General features: G+C 48.5%; 2 protein-coding genes across 4 annotated transcripts; both read right to left on the bottom strand.

Moving 5' to 3' along the window:
- Nucleotides 1-12467, bottom strand: DCAF8 (DDB1 and CUL4 associated factor 8). 3 transcript variants are annotated; one of them, XM_053475210.1, is made up of 14 exons: nt 12228-12467; nt 11026-11080; nt 10227-10316; nt 8942-9627; nt 8724-8864; nt 8393-8487; nt 8190-8300; nt 7718-7790; nt 7122-7179; nt 6431-6538; nt 4721-4851; nt 3613-3732; nt 2947-3063; nt 1-1555 (listed from the first exon to the last, which is right to left on the bottom strand). In XM_053475210.1, exons 3-14 carry the CDS (start codon nt 10273-10275, stop codon nt 1436-1438), a joined length of 1809 nt encoding a protein of 602 aa, XP_053331185.1. In that variant the 5' UTR covers nt 10276-10316; nt 11026-11080; nt 12228-12467; the 3' UTR covers nt 1-1435. The 3 variants fall into 3 exon arrangements, with proteins under 3 accessions (XP_053331185.1, XP_053331184.1, XP_053331186.1); XM_053475209.1 differs by having other exon boundaries at nt 12258-12467; XM_053475211.1 differs by lacking the exon at nt 11026-11080.
- Nucleotides 12468-14873: 2406 nt separating this feature from the next.
- Nucleotides 14874-18660, bottom strand: PEX19 (peroxisomal biogenesis factor 19). Its single transcript, XM_053475213.1, has 8 exons — nt 18534-18660; nt 17735-17835; nt 17226-17391; nt 16762-16847; nt 16496-16654; nt 16163-16330; nt 16035-16079; nt 14874-15187 (listed from the first exon to the last, which is right to left on the bottom strand). Exons 1-8 carry the CDS (start codon nt 18613-18615, stop codon nt 15104-15106), a joined length of 891 nt encoding a protein of 296 aa, XP_053331188.1. The 5' UTR covers nt 18616-18660; the 3' UTR covers nt 14874-15103.
- Between the last annotated feature and the right edge of the window lie 1036 nt (nt 18661-19696).

Here is a 19696-nt window from a genome sequence, read left to right as displayed (position 1 = left end):
AAGTGCAAACAATCGCATTTTTTTTTTTTTATTATTATTTACAAATCCCTGCTATGGAAAGCTTTCTGCAGGCATACGGAGATCTGAAGGGGAGGGAAAAAAAAAACGGGAATATGTCGGGTCGCAAGGTGATTTTAAGCAATTTAAAGCAGAGAAGGCCGTTACAAAATGTGCAGCATCGGAGACCTAAGACCAGGAGAATCTGTTCTCATTCTACACGGGAGGTGGGTTTTTTCTGTACTATAATAGTATTCTGATGACGATCAATAACTGTATACCAAACACAGCCATGTATTGTTAAACAACTTGTTACTGAAAATAAGGAGCGTTCAGGGGCGACCTGAAGATCCGCGCGGATTCCCGTTTTGGCAAACATTGATGTTCTTACAAATATGATTTCAGATTCCGCAGAAGCCCCCCTCGTGATTGCAAAGCAAAGACACCCCTCCTGAAGAGTAACTGATCAGCTATTAATACCCCGAGAGTCTTCTAGAAACTTCCGATCTGTGCCAACAACGGCGACAAGTACAGCTCAATACAACTCAGGTTCTCAACTCCACTCGCTCTAGAACCCCAACCATCCTAACCAATTCTGTACTTGGCATGATCCAGACGGCCGCCGTTTCCACAAAGGACACCAAGTGGGGGAGTCTGATCCTTATTAACACGGCTCTCTCTTACCCTTCTTACAATACTTGGGTGGAATAACTTCACTATCTCTACGGATGCATGGATGGTGGATTTAAAAAGATTCAGCTCGGAACGAGGATGATGCCAAAAATTTGAGGTCTGAAACAGACTGAGCCAATTACAGAGCTGCAAAAAAAAACATTCCAGAAGGGGTGAGAAATTAAAACGTGGCTTTAAGCGGTTACCGCTGCATCATATAAGCAATAAATGGGGTTTCTTTCTAACTTCAACGCGCATGAATCCACTGGCAGCCTACACATTAAGACTCTCGATGCAGTTGCTGTGATGGCGGAGAAAACCACTGACAGCCGCTAGCAGTTGACAGGTACAAGGAACACACAGGTAAAGCAACGCAGGGAAAGACGCTGGTTTTAGATGGCTGCTCTTATCTAGAAAAGTGAAACAAAAAAAAAGCCTTTTCTCTCCAAAGCATTCATCGCCAACGTGTTCTCGATTGTCCAGCGGAACGCCCACCGGCCATGTAGAGAAAATCCAAAAGCGTCCTCTTATATTTTCCCCCACGCTAAAGCCGGTCAATCCAAAGTGCAATTTATGCCGAGCACGGGGTGCCCCCTTTCCAAAAACAAACAAATGAAGCGGCCAGAAGAGGAAATGCATGTGTTTTTTTTGTGGTTTTGTACTTTTTCCGTTTATCTATTGTCCTATAACCTTAATAAAAAGCTGAAAATGTCTGTTAGTAATGAACTCCTCTTCATTCCCGAAAGAGGGATCGCTTGGGGAACGCTCATGACGGGATGCACTGGACACGATCGGGACCTTCCTCCTCGTCCTCTGAGCTGTCGGAGGAGCTGGGAGAGTCATCGGAATCGGCGTCAGCGCCACCCAAGCCTGGATCTCTTCTCCTCTGCGGGGACGAAGCATTACCCGTTATGGTGACAGGTTGGAACAAAGCAAAAGAAACGCCTTTGGAACAAAGCAGCTTTTATGGTGCCGACAAAGTAACCCTTTCTGGACCACAAGGGGAAATAAGAGCATCAACACAACTTGACCGCACGCTCTGCTTCTGACCCCCGGCCGGACAACTCTCCAGCCAAACGCGTGACATGATCACATCGGCTCAAGCACTGAAATATTTCTACGAATAATTAAAAACCACAATTATCAGAGTTAAACCCTTATTAATCATGGGGGCACATAGGTGAATTATCGTAAGACAAATAATATATATATCTTAAGCGATGAAACTTCTACAAACTTAGATGAAACCTTCAAACCCTTACGCCTGGACGGCTGCACCCTCAACGAAGCATTAAAGTAATCCCGATAATGTGCATTTGACGCTCACGTCCCAGACCTGCCGTGGAGGTGAAACGCGTCGAGCGCTAAACATACGTTCTAAAGGAATAATAAGAGGTTTGCTCGGCAGAACACAACGTGAATAAGAGGAGTGACAAGCGGAGGGAGATTAGCCAGTGTTGTACCTGCTGCATTGGATCTTGGCTTCGGGAGCCAAGCACGGTGATTGCCAGCAATTTGGTGCTTACAAGATCTGGAAGGAGTTAGCGGATCAAGAGCCAAACTACTCCTAAAAACCACCCGAGCAGCATATTGCGCCTAATGACGTTTAATACAGAACAGTTTTTTCTTTAAAGCCACACCAACTGCACACAAAAGGTGTTTGTTAAACAGGGGGCACGGCTACCGCTGCTGAACAGGAAGATTCCCACCTGAGGAAGAGACCTCTGAGTCCTGAAAACATGCGTTAAATACAATCCTCCACTTTTGGGATTCCCAGATAACATTAGGATTTTATATTGTATGTCAGATTCGGATCCTTTGGGCTTTAGACAGACTTATTTTAAATGACTGTTTAGTTAGATACAGCAGTACTCCCCGATTAAAAGATGTGCAAGCTTTTATACATAAAGACACAATTGGTGGGTGCATGGAGATCGGGGAAAAGTGTGAGATACTACAGTCGTCGGGCCAAGGGGTACGTTTAATTTCAGGACAATCAACATGTCGGCCCATTCCCAACAGTCAGGCTGAGGATCATAGGACACGTAGTCCGATTACAGCACGGAAGTCAGAAAGATACCGCTGAAACAATCCTGTGTGACCTGGAAGCTTAAAAGGGACAAAGCGTGTCTGGGAAATACCAAGTATATGTACAGCTCAAAGCACTGAGTCCATGTAAAGTGCACAACGGGCAGCCTGATCTGCAAATATCACAATGTACTTTTACCCGAAACACCGATGGAAGCTGCCCCCAGTGCAGGTGGGAAAGGTACGTACCCTGCGGCGCCCTCTCTGTCTGAGATGGTGCATCAGGAACCAGAGCATGTGATTGTCGAACAGATCCGTGTGATGCAGGCTGTCTTCATCCCTCTCTCGCTTGTTCTTCTTAATCACCTTATGTAAAGCAGAAGAAACATTTCATGAAACTTTCAGACGCTCCGCAGACCTAGGGCATATTAGTCAAGCACAGGCTGCCGTGTTTTAGATGATTCGGTAGGCTGCCAACTCTATGCTGATATCTTTAACACAATGAAATATATTATGAAACATAGATTTCTGCCGTAACGTGCACCTGCCCCCCCCATAGCCAACGCAGTGAAAGTATCAAGACTGTTGGCACGTATACACGCCCAGGGATAATGAATTCCAAGGTAGGCGGACATATACATGATATTCTAAGACAGTATTATATGAGTAGGACAGTAGAGTCAGCAGCTCGTAATGAAAGCTGGGGTTCAGGGCAAGAGACAGGCATGGAAAGCATGGCTGGTGTTTTGCTTGCTGCGCGGCACGAGACTCGCTCTCTTACGATAACACCATATGGGGGAGAATGAGCTCACCGCCGCGCTGACTAATCTCGGGCCCACACACCGAGCCGACGCTTTTCACAAAGCTTTTTATTTTTAACCCCAAAAGCTCAGGGGTACGGGCACCTCCACTTACATCTTTCAGCTCGTCCAGGGCAGTGGGCTCTTTGGCCGTGGGGAGCCAAATTTTCACATCGTAATCAAGGCCGCTGGTGGCAAGGACCGGCAGGTGAGGATGCGGCTCCAGGCAGTTTACCTGGCGGGGAAAAAACCCAACATAAATGGTTGTATTAACAGATTGCAGGAGAGGGACGAGTTCGAAGCGTTAGTCCACGGCATAAAACCTAAATAACGGGTTATAGAGGAACGAGAAGCTGTTGAAGTACAGGTCAGCGCGCTCGTGGCTTTACATTTCGGTTCAATCACTTATTATATATGTCATCGTCTGTTCCCCTTCGATTGTAAGCACCGTGTGTTATAAAGGTGACCACGCCGGTCTATTACGCTTGCATCAAACCTTCACATTACAAAAACCATTCAGATCTCCCGCAGAAACATAATAAATGCCCTCCGTCCAAAACCCCGGCAAACGGGGGATTTAGGAATATCAGGAGATGGAGATCAAGCATTAATAAAATAAAAAGGTTAAAAGAACCCAAATATAGATAAACTAAAGCAATTAAACCATAAGCATGCGAGAACAAGCAGAAGAAATCGCATTTCCCACCCAGAGCGGAGCCGCAGGCCACGGCAAAACATCGGAAAGGAAAAGCGGCGTTCCTTTTAATTCAGACGTATAGCCATGTTTGAAAGCGGCTAACAATGTGAAAACAATGCCCCCGAGGTCTAATGAAACAAGACTGAGCCGCCTGCTACGGCTTAAATATAATATCCATTGTGAAAATTCACTTTTGCCCTGAATTATGGCAGCCGGAGGACAATGGCGAGTGGCGGGGAGCAGACGACGGATGGACGCTACCGATTCGGCTCAGACCAGAGCGCTTGCCCCGACGGCAGACAAACAAAATCCTCCAATTAAAATCTCTTCATGTCGAATACCTCTGGGAGCCGTAAGAAGCAAATTAAAAATTGATAAAATTCTGTCAAAGATCCCAATTTAAGAACAAGGGGAGGACCAAATCCTGCTTTGCTGCATTCATTTATTAAGTTTTAACGATCCTCGCCAGACGAAGGCAGGGGGGAAATGTCTCCTAAACGGCGTCTGTGGGATTCAGGATACTTACCACGCCGCCCTTGTCACCATCCATGAATTGTACAATCTGACAAGATGACTTCTCCCACAGGAATATGTGACCGCAATCGCTGCCGCTGACCACAAACTCACTGTTTGGGCCGTAGAAGTTCACCCCCTTCACTGCAAGACAAAAACGTATGTGATAAAGGGGCTGTATGCACCGCCGTAAACGTACCACTAAATAATATCAAATACATACGCAAATCCCCGCGGGCTCCGTAAAACTATTACTAGCTTTATGGTAAATATATATATATATATATATATATATATATATATATATATATATATATATATATATATATATATATATATATATATATATATATATATATATATATATATATATATATGTTTCAATTAAGCCAGGAGCTTGATACTGTCAAGGCAGCACGACGGCATCGGCAGCACACACGGATATACCGGATCGGTAAGTAAAGGGAAAACATCACACCTGGTACCAGACAGGTCTCAGTTCTTTATTTATGTCATCAACACACACAAAAAATGCAAAAAAGAACAAGACGTCTGTTTCTCTTTAAGGAATTAAGAAAAGCCCAGAAGAGAACGGGTCCGATTACCATAAAACAGACAAACAAGCGCTTAACTGGAAATATTTAACAAGCGTTTCCCCGAGTGCCGCGTCATTACGAGACATCAAAACCATTTCTGGGGAGAGGGGATTTAAATTGACGATTTAGTTTGTTAAGAGGATAAACGTTTTTATTTTTTAAACACCAGCGATGGGTTAAGCGCTCCCGAAGAAACTCTACATCATGTGTTATCTGCGTCAAGGGAGCAGCCGCGAGCCGATTCTTACACACAGAGCTATAACGCCCCCCGCAGGACGAGCCGCTCCCTGCCTCGGCTCAGGAAATTCACAGGGAAATAAAATCCTGACAGTCGGACTAAAAACCCTTTCTATCCAGGAGTCAAAAGGGTTAAAACTGGCTGGGAACAGAGACAGGAGGCTAAATTAGCAGTCTGTCAGGGTTTAAGATTAAGGTAGGAAAGGTTAGCTATCTACTCTTAACAGACATCCCTGCGTGACCAGGTATGCAAATGATTCTCATTGAGCAGCTCATTTGCATATAAGGCAACATTAATGTCACACAAGACAAAAGCGACATCATACTCTGCCGCTATTACAAGACGCAACGCAGCAGGAGAAGCAGGCGCTGGAGCATCCCACCGGAGGCACTACGCCTTCCGCCAACCATCCGTAAGACCTCAGCCTCGGAAACATATCCCCCTCCGATACCGCGTCTATTAACCCTAAGGGCGGCGATAATCAGGGCGCTAGGGGCAGTATGCGAATCCGTCTCATCCCGGCCGTCTGCTCGGGGATCCGGGAGGCAGATAAAAGATCTTCACTTTCCGTGCAGATTTCAGAACACAAGACAAATGGATTTTAATATCCGAGCCCCGGAGAGCCGAAAAGAAACAAAAATAAAATACTCCGCTCTCCCCGAATAACTTAAAGGGAACGGAGGATTTGAAAAGATTTGGGGAGCACAGAGGTTAAATAAATATGTTCCCAGGGGAAGACGCTCCCTAGATTTAGTTTTATTTTTTTTTTGGGGGGGGGGGACCAAATCCAAACATTTTTATTACTATATATTGAATTGTTTCAGAATTAACCCGTTAGAGGCATTTCATTTCAGATTGGACGCCACGCTGGAGGCTTACAGGACCCTACCTGTGGCATTGTTTCGATGTCCCTTGTAGCGCTTGACGTACTCTGCGCCATCGCTGTGGGATGAGTTGAACAGGTAAATGTCTTCGTCGTTATAGCTGGCAAGGAGCTCTGCAATGAAACGGAAGGCTTGGATTAATAGGAACCCTTTCATCTCCAATCGATAATTCTATTCATTGAACGACTACTCGGGCCGTCTGCGCATGCCTAACGACATACTCTATGAAACAGAGGACACAGAACCACCCGGCTGAAGGTCTGATCACGCCGAGAACCGACAGATGCTTAGGATATTGTCAGAATATGTCAAGGTTAGATACATAGAATAAAACCAGGACAGAGTCATCCCAAAAACCACGACTGTTACAACCGCTTACTAAAAATCAGTCGAGACGAACGACAGAACTCTCCCAAACACCGCACTTTAGGTGGCAACGCAGCTCTGGACCCTGGCTGGCATGGAAACGGTTAATACGGGACTTCAAGAAGAAAAATGCGTTGTGAAGAGTCACACAGAGCCCCGAGCGTTTCTATGGAAACTGCAGGATGTGGGCCTTATATGAAGACTAACCCTTTCAGCACTGGACAGAGTACACAGGGAATACCATCCGAGCTGCACATGCCCGGTTATAAGTAGCCCCGCGAGGGCGTTTGAGAGCCGCAGAGCTAGCCGCTGGCAGTCGGAGGTACGTACCCGTTCCATCGTGGCTGTATACCAGACAGGTAATGTTTGCTTTTGCCTCGCTTGTGACCTGGAACACAAACACACGATGAAGACACCAGACCGAAGATACCGCGTGAATCCCGTGACAGCGAGAAGCATTCCCTATTAACACGCAGACTGCTGCGTACCGGGGCCGTTTCACTGACAAAACATCAACAGATCCATTTTACTCTTTCCGCCAAAGGCTAAATGAGCGTAAAGCAAACTTTTAAGGAGCTTTTCCAACTTCTATGGCAACCTATCAGTGTCTGCTTATGGGTCACATGACAGTACTAGCAATGATGCTCCTCAATTACAAGATAGGTGGAACAGCACCTTCAATATAATAATTTTTTGCCTAGGGGATGAACCCGCTGTAATTTACCATAAAGGGTTAAAGGGATTGTATGTTACTTACTCGGGGTATGTTACTTACTCGGGGGCCAGGTAGGTCTCTTCTTCTGGGATATTAGGCCCCCCCCCCATATAAGCCAAACATTATACCGAGCCGCACATTGTCTACGGCACGAGACGTCCTCTTAAAATTCTTCCATTGTTGAAAGGATCGGCGTTCTAGTGACACTTACTAGGTGGTGAGGGCAGAACTTCTTGAGGACGCCATTGTTTTCATTCTCGTTTATTTTGCGCTGGTCGTATATCCTTAAATGAAACAGAGAGAGGATTCAGAAGCCGTATGTCTATCCCATGCATGTTTAAATTGCCTCAATGTATTACCCTCCACCACTTCTGCTGGGAGGCTGTTCCATTCATCTACCACCCTCTCAGTAAAGCAGTACTTCTGTCCTTTGCTAAATCCCATCTCCCCGCTCCCCCCTCGATCGCATTAAACGAGGAGGCATTACTTCCCAGCTCTGCGAAGCAGCGATTAATCTCATACTTCAACAAAGTCCTTTTCCATAAAACAAGGACCTCATCGTGTCTCCGACGCGCGGCTCGTTAATTAGATTAGCGGGTAACGTTACAGTCTGGGCTCCCGCTTGTTAGCGGACTGAGAAGTGTGAAATGAAGTGTCGGGAGGGCCGCGCAGACAATGCCCACCTGACAAACTGATCCCTGCCGCCCACAGCAAACTGGAACGTGTTGGCCGGATTCACGTAGATGGTGTAGAGTCCCACCTTCTTCTCCTTCTCCTTGGTTACCACCAGCCGGCTTCAGAAGCGAGAGAACAGAGCAATACGATTAAAACGCAGAAAATTAACAGACCACGGGGGAGACCGGCCAAAAAGCTCAGGGGTACTCACGACGCTGGCCGGTCCTGCCGGAGGTCGATGGTGAACACCACGGCGTCCTCGCCAGCAGATAAGAACGTGCACGGGGAGTCGGGTTCCAGAGCAAGCTGGAGGAACACAGGGAAGGAAGACGCTTAACATGACATATAATACATACTGATAAGCAAGAAGTATTTACAGCTCCTATAGTGTCCACCATTAACCAACAAACACAATATTATACAACTTCAACAGGGCCACAACGTCGAGAGAACCAGAGACTACTGGAAACGCTCGCCGCCAACTTCTACTTAAATCAAGCGGGATTTATCCAAGCACGGTTCGGGTTTATGATTGTGCCCACCTTGTGCGATGCGCCTTTGTGCTGCGCTACTCTCTTGGTGTTTTTGCAGCACTGGATGGCAGACAGTTCGGCGATCCGCACCTGCCCGTCTCGGGCACACATGGCTATCGTTGAGTCTCCGCTGTTGGGCAGAAATTTCGCCTGAGAAAAACAAGTGAAATGAACTGAAAGTACTAGCCGGAGGTAAAAGGAGCCTTTAAAGGGCCCGGCGGATTTACCTGGAAGACGTTGCTCTTATGTCCGCTCTCAAACTCCAGCACGGGGTTCTTCTTCACCCAATCCCACACCACAACTTTGAGGTCATCGCTGCCGCTCGCCAACCAGGTCCCTCGCTGGTTGAAGTGCAGGGTGTTCACGCAGCCGCTGTGTCCGTCCAGGCCATGAAGCAAGCGGAATCTCTGGACGAACCCTCGGGCCCCGCAGGCATCGTAGATGAAGCGGGCGCTGCTGCCCAGCTCCCGCTGTCTGAGGGCACGGATTGCTCTCCAGCGAGGGAGGGGTAGAGGCGTCTTCTCAGAGGACACCCAATCCTCCAGGGCCCTCTCGTCATCTGACGAGTCCTGGTCATGGTTGGCGCGTTTTCGTTGAGCTCGCTTTAGGAGACGATCTCCTTCCTCCTCTTCATCGTCGTCGTCATCATCGTCGTCCTCATCCTCTGAGTGTGAGTGGTCGTTACCTCGGTTCTCATCATTGATGGAGTAATGGCCGGTGTCGTCCATGCTGTCCGAGTCCTTATCTTCTCCAGAGCTTTCAGACCCGGTGTCCCTGCTTTCTGCGCGTGTCGCTGCCGCATCATCGCCGGTGAGGCTCAGGCTCACATCCGAGGCCTCCACCTCGATGCCGGAGGAGTTTTCTCTGCCTTCTTCCGTCCCGGATTTGTCTTCAGGGCTGCTAGAAAAACCCCCTGTAGAGAGCAAACCAAATTAAAAGGGTCTTCAGTGGGAACCATACCATGAATCACCATAAGCGTCACAAGCTACACCGGCCTACGGGTACCAGCTATGGGCCATTAATAAAGATCAGATTGAGTTCCATGTAAATGTGTCTCAGGTTCTAGAATTAAGGTAATTATGCATTTTTTTATAGCGATGATGTAATTGCGTTTCCTAACTTTCCCTTTGTGGCTTATACAGAGCTTTTACCCAGAGGTCAATTAGTTGGGAGGCAGCCAGCGATTACGAGACGCTCTAAATGTGAAGAAATTGCTGTGGAACGCGCTGGAGCTTTGCTGCCGACCGCTTAACGCTCCTCGCGAGAGACGCTCTATAAATAAGAGGCAAGCGTCTCGGTAAAAGGATGTTTTTAGAAGAGACAGAAAGCAGACGCCGGTCACGCGGGGAGAAGGCGTGCGAACACACGAGGATTATAATACGTAACTAACACAAAGAACTCTGCGCCACCATAACCAACCCTCTCGCAGCACAAACAAAACCAGCACCGAGTATTTTTCATAATTATTTTATAATACGGGCTTAAAACAATCGCGGCGAGCAGAGCGCTTACCGTTTGTAAGATCGGTTTTCCCATCAGCCATTCCCCCGCCGAACGACATCGTGACTCCCCTCTGACTCCCCGACTCCCAGGCTTTTTCACCTAAACAGGAAAAAAATAACACATCGTTAATCTGCAGAGGGGGCGGAAGAAGCACAAGAGGCTGCGATCGGGGCAACGAAGTGTTAAAAGAGCCCCAAACAACAAAGAGGCCAGGTACAATAATATATATATATATATATATACATATATATATATATATATACACACATATATATACACACATATACATACACATACATATATACACACTAACATACGTATATTTTATACAGAGCCAACATATTCCGTAGCGCTGTGGCAAACGTTACCTTTCTAACTGGTTTTCTGCAGGGCTCTGGGGTTGGAAGCGGCGTCCTATACTATAGCGGTGTACAAACTAAACACTAAGCCGAGATCTGATGATTTTAATGATTAACTGCCTTCCGCGGAACGATTAATTACACAACACACGTTTCAGAAGGTTTTTCTGTTTTAGTTCCTACGGCAATAGCCTATCAGTGCCTGCGTGTGTATCACATGACAAAGGGGAACGCCCACCAAATGTCATAACATTTTGCAATATGTAGGTAATATATCATTTTCTGTACGCCGCGGGGGTGCCCGCGTACCCATGATCCTTTGCTCCCCGAGTAGCTACGTCTCGTGGCCCGTGCTCACTAAGCATGAGGGTTCTAAGCGGACATTTGGGTAAAAGTTCTAAACTCGGCAGTAGGTGGAACGACGAGCTACCCAGGTCCGTGTAACTCACCGGCGGAGGAGAGCACACTAGCGGCAGGTCCCTCTCGACAGAGGAATCAAGAGACCTGCGAAGAGGAGGAAAAAGTCAAACCGATGGAAACTCCAAGCGGAGCAACAGCCATTAACCATTCGCACGCCGCAAGAAAATACACAAAATACAACCAACAGGCAGCATGTTATACACTGGGCCCCTGCGGCCCCCAAATGCTTATATACATATACATATACATGAGCAGAACACCCCCCCCCCCCCCCCGATGGGTCTCTGTGATGTCATTAAGGCACTTTTTAGGTTACGGCTCATCGGGCAGCAAACAGAAGAGCTGCAATCCAAACCAGACAAATGTTCTAAGCAGTTCCAGCTATATCGCGCAAGACGTGGCAGACGGTATTTTACCCGACCATCTGCCCTTTTAGCTGCAGGACGGGACTGGAGTAAAGCCTGGGGGGGGGGGGTGCTAGAATACAGAGGGGAATAGCTGCATGGGCTCAAAAACAACACACAGGGTTCTGGAGTAAGCTCTGGGCCACAATAGTGACCACTGTGCTGCAAGATGGGGGGGTTCTAAGGCAATAACTGGGACACAAGGCTGAGTTCTAGAGCCGACAGTACCAAAAAGAGATGGGTTCTGGAACAAACCAACGTAACAAAAAAGGGGTTCTAGAGCAACCAGAGCACAGAACATGAAACAGAAAGCCAGAGAGAAACTGCTGTAGGGCAAACAGTCATAAGGTTCTAGACACAGCAAAACGCTACAATCAAAGTGTTCTAGACCAGGAGAGTAACAACGAGGATGTACAGTGCCTCCGGTAGGAAGTGTTCTAGGGAAGGGATTGTAGACCAAGCACATTGTCACAAGCTGGGGTTCTAGAGCAGTTCTGGGACAAAACTAATGACAGGAGGCAGGGAGAAAACGTAAAGGGATTCCAGGCCTCGTTCTCAGGAAGGATCTAGAGTAATAATGACGTTTATTTAACCTACAACAACTTACACAGGGTGCAGGGCAGGGGGCAGTATAACCAATACACACATGTAAACACACACAACACATACTTATATACACAATATATAGACACACAAAGCAAACACTACCGTGTGCAGAAGCTCAGAATAATAACCTATATACACACACATACACTTTTATATACACACACACATATATACACATACACACACACATAGACAGGCGCCGGAGGTACTGAGCTCCATACACGGGACGGGGGCCAGGTCAGTGCATTCACCCGGGCAGGCGGCCTGTGTGCGGGCTGCTGACTGGGGACAGGCCGAGGATGCGGCCTGCGCTGGGCCCGGGTGGTCCCTGAGGGGATGGAGCGAGTGCTGCGCCTGGGCTCGGTGAGGCTCCCCGCTGGCTGTCACTGCAGGCCCCGGCCAGGGGATCTCAGCTCTGCCGATACGACAGCTGCTGCGGCGGCCATCTCCTGCCAGGCTCCGCCCCGCTCGCTTTACGGCAACACAGCACGACACTCACCGCTTTACTGCTGCGCAGCCACATCAAGCACTGGCATCCTTATCTCTGCGTGCGTGTTACCCACCCGGCATATAGCTGCCACGTACCCCTAGTTACTTTGTCCAGTCCCTCTTTGGACGCCCTAATCCCCTTCATTTCTAGGAGTTCTATGGCCCTAAAAGCCCCGATAATGTGTATAGTAACAGCAGAAAACGGCTTTATAAATGAAATCTGTGAATAACCCCATTATTATTATTCTAAATACCCCGCGATGGGGCATAACGTCACCGGGGTTACTGATGGGGTATCCGGGCTGCACCCTGTCCAAATGGTCTCTACCCCTCGTCCTGTAAGGGCCCCTTGGGCAGCGGTGGCTCTAAGGGGTTGTCTGTGGGCATGCCCCGGAACATGTATGCCCTAAAACCACAGCAGAGTTTATTCAGAGGAATATTCACGGTCGTTCCACATCGTCTCACGTTTCTGCAGGAGTTTCAGACGAGGTTTGGCCTTAAAAGAGCTGGAATCGCAGGCAGGCGGTATCTCACGCACCGCTCTCTCACGCGCTTTCTCGCACGCCCTCTCTCACGCTTTTTCGCACACCTTCTCTTGTGTGCACGCTGTCTCTCTCACACTCGCGCCGTCCCTCTCTCACACTCGCGCCGTCCCTCTCTCACACTCGCCCTCATTCGCTCTTGCGGTCTCGCTCTCTCTCACGCACTCTCGTGGTCTCTCTCTCATGCGCTCTCTCGCGGGTCTCTCATTAATACGTCCAGCGGGCAGGAACATGATTGAAACGACAAAACCCGAATAACTCCCAACCAATCGCGTCCCTCCCCCGCGGATCACTTCTCCCATCAGAACGACTCCAATCCGCTCCTCGCGTGATACAGAGAACTCTTCTAGACCTAGCGTGACCATCGCATGCGCGACCCTCCGCTGGAACAGCCTCTGACAATCTCCATTTGAAACCACTCTGAGCTCCCTCTGGATTCTGCCGGAAGGCCGTTCCACGTAGCCACCACCCCTTTTCCCAATTCAGTTTGAAGACACCACGCGCTGGCTCGTAGTAGAAATTAGAATTTAATCGGTTAGAGTCTATGTTTGCACAACAAAATAACGACAGCAGCTTTACGTTCCGGAGCGGTGATTTCTAGACAAGATCTGATCAATATTTTTTTTTCTTTTAAATGTTTAATTTGCCAAAACTCAAAAAAAGTGGGTTCTGGAGGCGGCGGAGTGGAGAATATTCACCACCAGATTCCACTAAAGGGTTAACGGGGTAGAAATTATCACAGATCCCAGGCCAAATCCAAACATTCACATTAAGTTATGGTGAAGAGGGTTCTAGATCGTGCTTCTGCAGGACACCTTGGGGGAGAAAAAAACACATAATGGGTTCCTTCGTTACCTAGGTTACGTGCAGAATGTGGCAAAAGGTCTTCCTCACACAACGTCATGCTATTTTATGTCAGGGTTCATGTTTTAGGATCTTGCGTGGGTTTCGGGGACGGCGTTTTGTCCGCAGCGTACGTTCTCATCGGGAGAGGCTCCAGACATCCCAATCATTTGATTTCCTTAACGTTCTAGATCTTGAACCATCATAGTCCTGATTAAAACCGCTGTGACTTGGAAGCCCCTGGGGTCTCCCTTAAAGATGTGGCAGGGGCTTTCCACATCACATAGTTTTAGTCCTGTACTCCTCCTTGTGGCCCCCATGACAGCAACGTATATCCTTCCAGAACCTTCCTGGAGTCCTGCACCAGTTTAAGATGTAGAAACACGGAGGAACACAGAGTTGAAAATGTTAGTGTGCTTAAAGGGACGGTATCGCAGACCAAGATGTACTTTACGATGCGGGAGCTTCACTAACTTTCAGGGAACCCCGGAGGCTGTAAATCGTTCTGGGTTCTTGCTCTGTCGGTGTTTTATGACGGCGAGGAAACAGTTACCGTTACAAAAAGAAAATAGCACTTAAGAGATGATCTCGGCTATTCGGGGTCCTAACCCCATCTACGATCAGTTTCTACCAAGAGACAAGTAAGGGGTCTACTTTCTACAAATGGGATTATTCTGCCCTGTTCAGAGACGTTCTAATGTTTCTGAAATATAACCGGAATGGAAGAGATCTTTAAAAAAAGAAGAAAAAAGGGGGCAGAGGAGCTCGTCTTAAACGGCCAAAGATCTTCTACCTGGTCCTACACCGAATAATAACAACGTGGGAGGAAAAACAAAATCGCACCGCTGCCACACTGCCTAATAACTGTGCGGAAAGCCCCCCACGGACCCCGTGTTAGTCCTGATAGAACATCCGCGAGGACACCGACGTAGAAGACGGCAAATCCAGCCTGGGGCGAGCGATCATGCATCCTCAGACGACTCGGGCGATGAGAAGTAAGGCCGCTTGGTTATCACACGAAGGAAACAATTACATTCTATGACGAGTACTCGGCGCGGAGCGTGTCGGCCCTGTGCGGAGCGTGTGGATATCATGCACCTGTAAGGAACACGCGGGAGACGCGTTCATCCAGATACTCCTCCTCCAGAGCCTACAGCATCAGGCGATGAGACAGAGAGATTGCTCCGTCTTCATTCTGATTGGCCGGCGGCAAAAAAAACAGGTCACATGACCAAGCACTGCTCTCCACTGGCATTCCCAGCATTGGCAAGGTTCATTCCATCGAGGTCAAAATTGAGCCCGGTTGGCTAAGGAAGGAAAGAGAGACAGAGCGTCAGACAGCATGGCTAAGTGTTATGGGAGTTGCACTGACAGCTGCCCAACCTGTCCATAGGGTCTGGCAAACAGTAAAGCTGCTGTCCCACCTACGCTACAGAAACACCATTCTTGGTACTGCTGAATGTCCATATCCTTCCCAAATACAATTCTTTACATCATATCAAATTGATTGTCATGTGACTTAAACGGAGGCATTGATAGGCTGTTCCCACAGAAATTGAAACAAAATCATACCAAGGTACCAAGACGTTTGAGCTAGTTTAATGATAAAAGATCACTTTATTTCACGTTTGGTTTGCTTGCTTCTTTATTAACTCATTAAAATAAAGTAGAATGCCAAAATAGTTAAATATATATATTATACACACACATTCTTAACCTCTTAGTTCACGTCTTAAAACTGGAAGTCAGGTAAGGCCCAGGAGTGAAGGGGTTCATAATATTTTCACCTATGCCAATATCAGGTGTCTCCCAGACCCCCCAGGGACAAAGTTGGCCCCCACGTTCCTGGCAGCGCTGTCTATAAAAAGCTCATACGATCCGGCCAAGTTAAAGTTGACGACCCAAACCGGCCACGCGAACGTCTCAGTAACAGCCACACACTTCAAATAGAAGATATAGTAACGGAGGGGGAGGGGGCACCGAGCGGAAAAGGGGCACTAGGATAATGCCCGCTACCCCAGGGTGGGATACACCGCGCTCGGGTGTTTGCAAGCCGCTTGCTCCTCTGAGTGACACCTAAATCGGGCAGAGCGGACGGGACGAAAGTCTTATCTGTCGACACGTTCTACATGAAGGTCGGCACATGACACTTACCGAATCACCGGCCAACTCTTTGGGTGGGTGTCCCAATTCCTGAAGCTAAAACAAAATAAAAACATTGGTTGTTGGGAGCGAAACGATCGTACGCAGCGCCAGGTCACCAAACATCGCAGGTCGCTTACCTGCTGCATGAGGTCCATGACGGCCTCGAAGCGCGCCGCCTCGCCCTCTCCCGGCTCCTCCGTCTCAAAGTGCTGGCAGATGCGGCCCATGAGGTTGTGCTGCTCTTGGTATCTGTGGAGCTCGTCGGGCGGCAGGGATTCTCGGTGCGCCCGCAGCCATTCCGGGTACTGCGCGGGGTGAGAAAGAGCGGACACGCGTTCACACAACGTACTACTGGCAGCCTAATTCCCCATTCCGGCAGCCGACAGCCCATTCGTGGTGGCAACTGCTAACAAGAGGGTAATTAAAGGGCAACACAAAGGGTGAAGATGCCCCCCAGCCCCGGCTCGCACCTTCTCTGTGATCTCTTTGAGGGAAGGGTAGAGCATTTCTTTAGAGAGAAGGCTCTGCATGAGGTTCTGCATGAGCGGAAGGATGCTCCCCTCCGAGTCCGACTCAATTCCGAGCCCCTCGATCGCCTTGGCAAGTTCTTCCTCCGACAGACCAGAGCTCTGCGGAACAGAATCACGAGGGGTCCGTCACACGGGTGCATGCTTATTCTAGGAACATTAAACATCGCAGGGGCGGAAAAAGCCAATATGTCAAGGAGGGCCCTCACCTGTAAATCGTTTGCGTTATTTGCCAGCCCTGTGAGGGTTTGTTTCAAACAAGATGTAAATTCCTGTTGGGAGGTTTCATCGCTTCCTGGAAGATAAGGGCTTCGTCAGAGTAAAGTTACATGAAGTATCTTATAGATTTCCTATAAATCCCGCTTACATATTTTATTTATCCAGATTCATTTATAAAGCTGTTTCTATCCACATTATCGGGGCTTTTAGGGCTGTAGAACCCTGCGATACCCTCATACCCAGCAAACATTCTGACCTCCTAGAAAAGAGGGGCATCAGGGGTTTGGGGCACAGAGAGGGACTGAACAGACCAAACAGGGACACCTGGCAAGTATACCCCTTTAATTTATATCAAACAGCTTTATACAAATATATCGGGGGATTATATAGAGTAAGGTACAGAATAAACCGACTCAGCGCACGGCAGAAGACAGGACAAGGGTTAATGACGTACCGACTTTTCCGGCTGCCTCGGATAACTTCTGGAACTGTTCTACAAGATGGGGTTCCTCGTCGGCCAGTTCCTTCATTGCCTTCTCAAACTCCTCGGACGCCTGAGCGGCCAGCTGGCTGTTGAACAACTCCTGGAAGAACTTCTCCTGGGACATGAAGAGCGGATCCTAGCATGGGCAGAAGGGCAGAAGCATGGGGCAGAAGGACAGAAGCATGGGGCAGAAGGACAGAAGCATGGGGCAGAAGGACAGAAGCATGGGGCAGAAGGACAGAAGCATGGGGCAGAGGGACAGAAGCATGGGGCAGAGGGACAGAAGCATGGGGCAGAGGGACAGAAGCATGGGGCAGAAGGACAGAAGCATGGGGCAGAGGGACAGAAGCATGGGGCAGAGGGACAGAAGCATGGGGCAGAGGGACAGAAGCATGGGGCAGAGGGACAGAAGCATGGGGCAGAGGGACTCAGTCACGGACTCAACCAGCAGCAAAGAGAACAGGAGAGAAGCGGCTCACCTTGGCAGCATCTCCAGGAGGTCCATCCGGGGCGGCGGGCTTTGGGGCAGAGTCTGCAGGCGGAGGGGGTTGGCTGGTTTTCTCAAAATCATCGAGGGCGCCTGTTTTAAGGAAGGAAAAAGAAAAAAAAAATTTAATGAGCCGACTAGGCGAGTAAACGTTTCATATTAAAATTTGACATCAGAACAGCAGAAAAACGGCGACGGCCAACCAATCGGGCAGAACTACATTGTTATTACGCAGAAAGGTGGGGGGACAAGGAAGGTGGAGGCAGAAGGGCACAAGTCTGTCAGCGCGGTATCAATAAAACAGCTTCGTTTTATGACACTTTAATCCTACGTCTGACATTCAACGACCAGGAGAGGCCCAACAGACTGAGTAACCCATAACCCGGGGTAATAACGAGGCAATGGGAGTATAGGAGGTGGACAGATGCCTCTTGACCGTTCTTTCTACTTATCCAAAGCATTATGGGGGTGACAACCCGGAGACGATCCCTGCAGATTCCCCTGAGGCGGTCTGTTACCTCCTTCACAGATCCGGCGTGAATAAAGAGAACAATTCATATTCTGTCTACGTGGAACAGCACCTTAAATATACTCAGTTTCCAAAACACCAGGGGGGGCAGATCTCACTGTCAGGGGGGCAGATCTCACTGTCAGGGGGGCAGATAACCCCATAATACCCCACAAAGCAGAGTTAATTCATGTGACTGCAGCCACCCACCTCCCACTTCTGCCCCAGCACCCCCAGTTCAGACAGATCCCACCCCAATTGCCCCTCACTAGCCTCTCCTTACTATCTAGCAGATCATCCAGCTCCTTGTCCTCTCCTCCAGCCCCGGCCATGTTTTCTCCTTCCTGTCGGCCGGTGATTGACATCAGCGTAACATCACTCGCTATCAGCCAATGAGAACGCGCAGCTAGCTAAGGGCACATGAAGGCGCTCCGGGCGACGCCATCTTTAAAGGGCAATAGGAGGACACCAGGAGGAGCCAGCGAGACAGAGGGGTACAGCAACACGACACGAGTGTGTGGGGGGCACTGCTGGTACATCAAGACCCCACTCGTGGAGAAATCACGCACTGATCGCCCTGCCATCGCCTTACACCGCTAGATGTACCGGGTTACCGAATCACCATTAACCATATGGCTGCTGGAGTGGCCCTTTAAACCCTTTGGTATATTGAAGGTGTGTTTCATTATGGAGCATCATGAGCATCATGATGGGCATCAATCTCCTTATGAGGGGGGCACATTATCATGGTGAAGGGGTGAATTCTCAGGGGGCAGTCCGCACACTTAGGGTAGTTCCACTCACACTCACGTCTTACAGAACACGTTTACTTCAGTTTTTTACATTCGTGAATATTTTTTATTCCCGTTTCTTGGTTTGTATCTTTGGGGCATCATGACTTTCGTCGCCTTCGGATTCCTCACTTACAGCGCTTCTGTTACCATTTAATACACAATATATATAATAATATATCACAAACCCACCTTACGTGTTACAGACTCTGGGTCCAAGTGACTCGGGAGCCTGCATGGGGGGAGACGCTGCGGTGACGGGGTGCGGGGAGACGTATTTATTAGGGCATCTTTGGATTCTGGTTAACATTATGAGATGTTTTTGACGTTATTGGCTGTACACGTTATACGCCGAGTTGATGATTTCGTTCTGCGCTGCGTCACATTTCGGGTGCTAAAAATGGGTGACATCTGTGTTGGATTAGCCTGTCCTACATAAAAAACCAAAATATACTGGCAGATAGGCTCCATTCAGCCCCCGTCTAGTCGCCTGTTTTTTTTCTATCCGCCACACTGGATTACCCTCTACCACTTCTGCTGGGAGGCTGCCCACTTAGCTACCACCTCATGGTAATGTAAAATATCAAGACAAGTATTTGAGGTCTTGTCAGATCAACACCAATGGATTTCACAGCTCAGTGGCCAGAGGGTCCCA

The sequence above is a fragment of the Spea bombifrons genome, chromosome 9, assembly GCF_027358695.1.
Source record: "Spea bombifrons isolate aSpeBom1 chromosome 9, aSpeBom1.2.pri, whole genome shotgun sequence".
In the NCBI taxonomy this organism is placed as follows: Eukaryota; Metazoa; Chordata; class Amphibia; order Anura; family Pelobatidae; genus Spea; species Spea bombifrons.
This window is presented reverse-complemented; position numbering and strand designations above follow the sequence as displayed.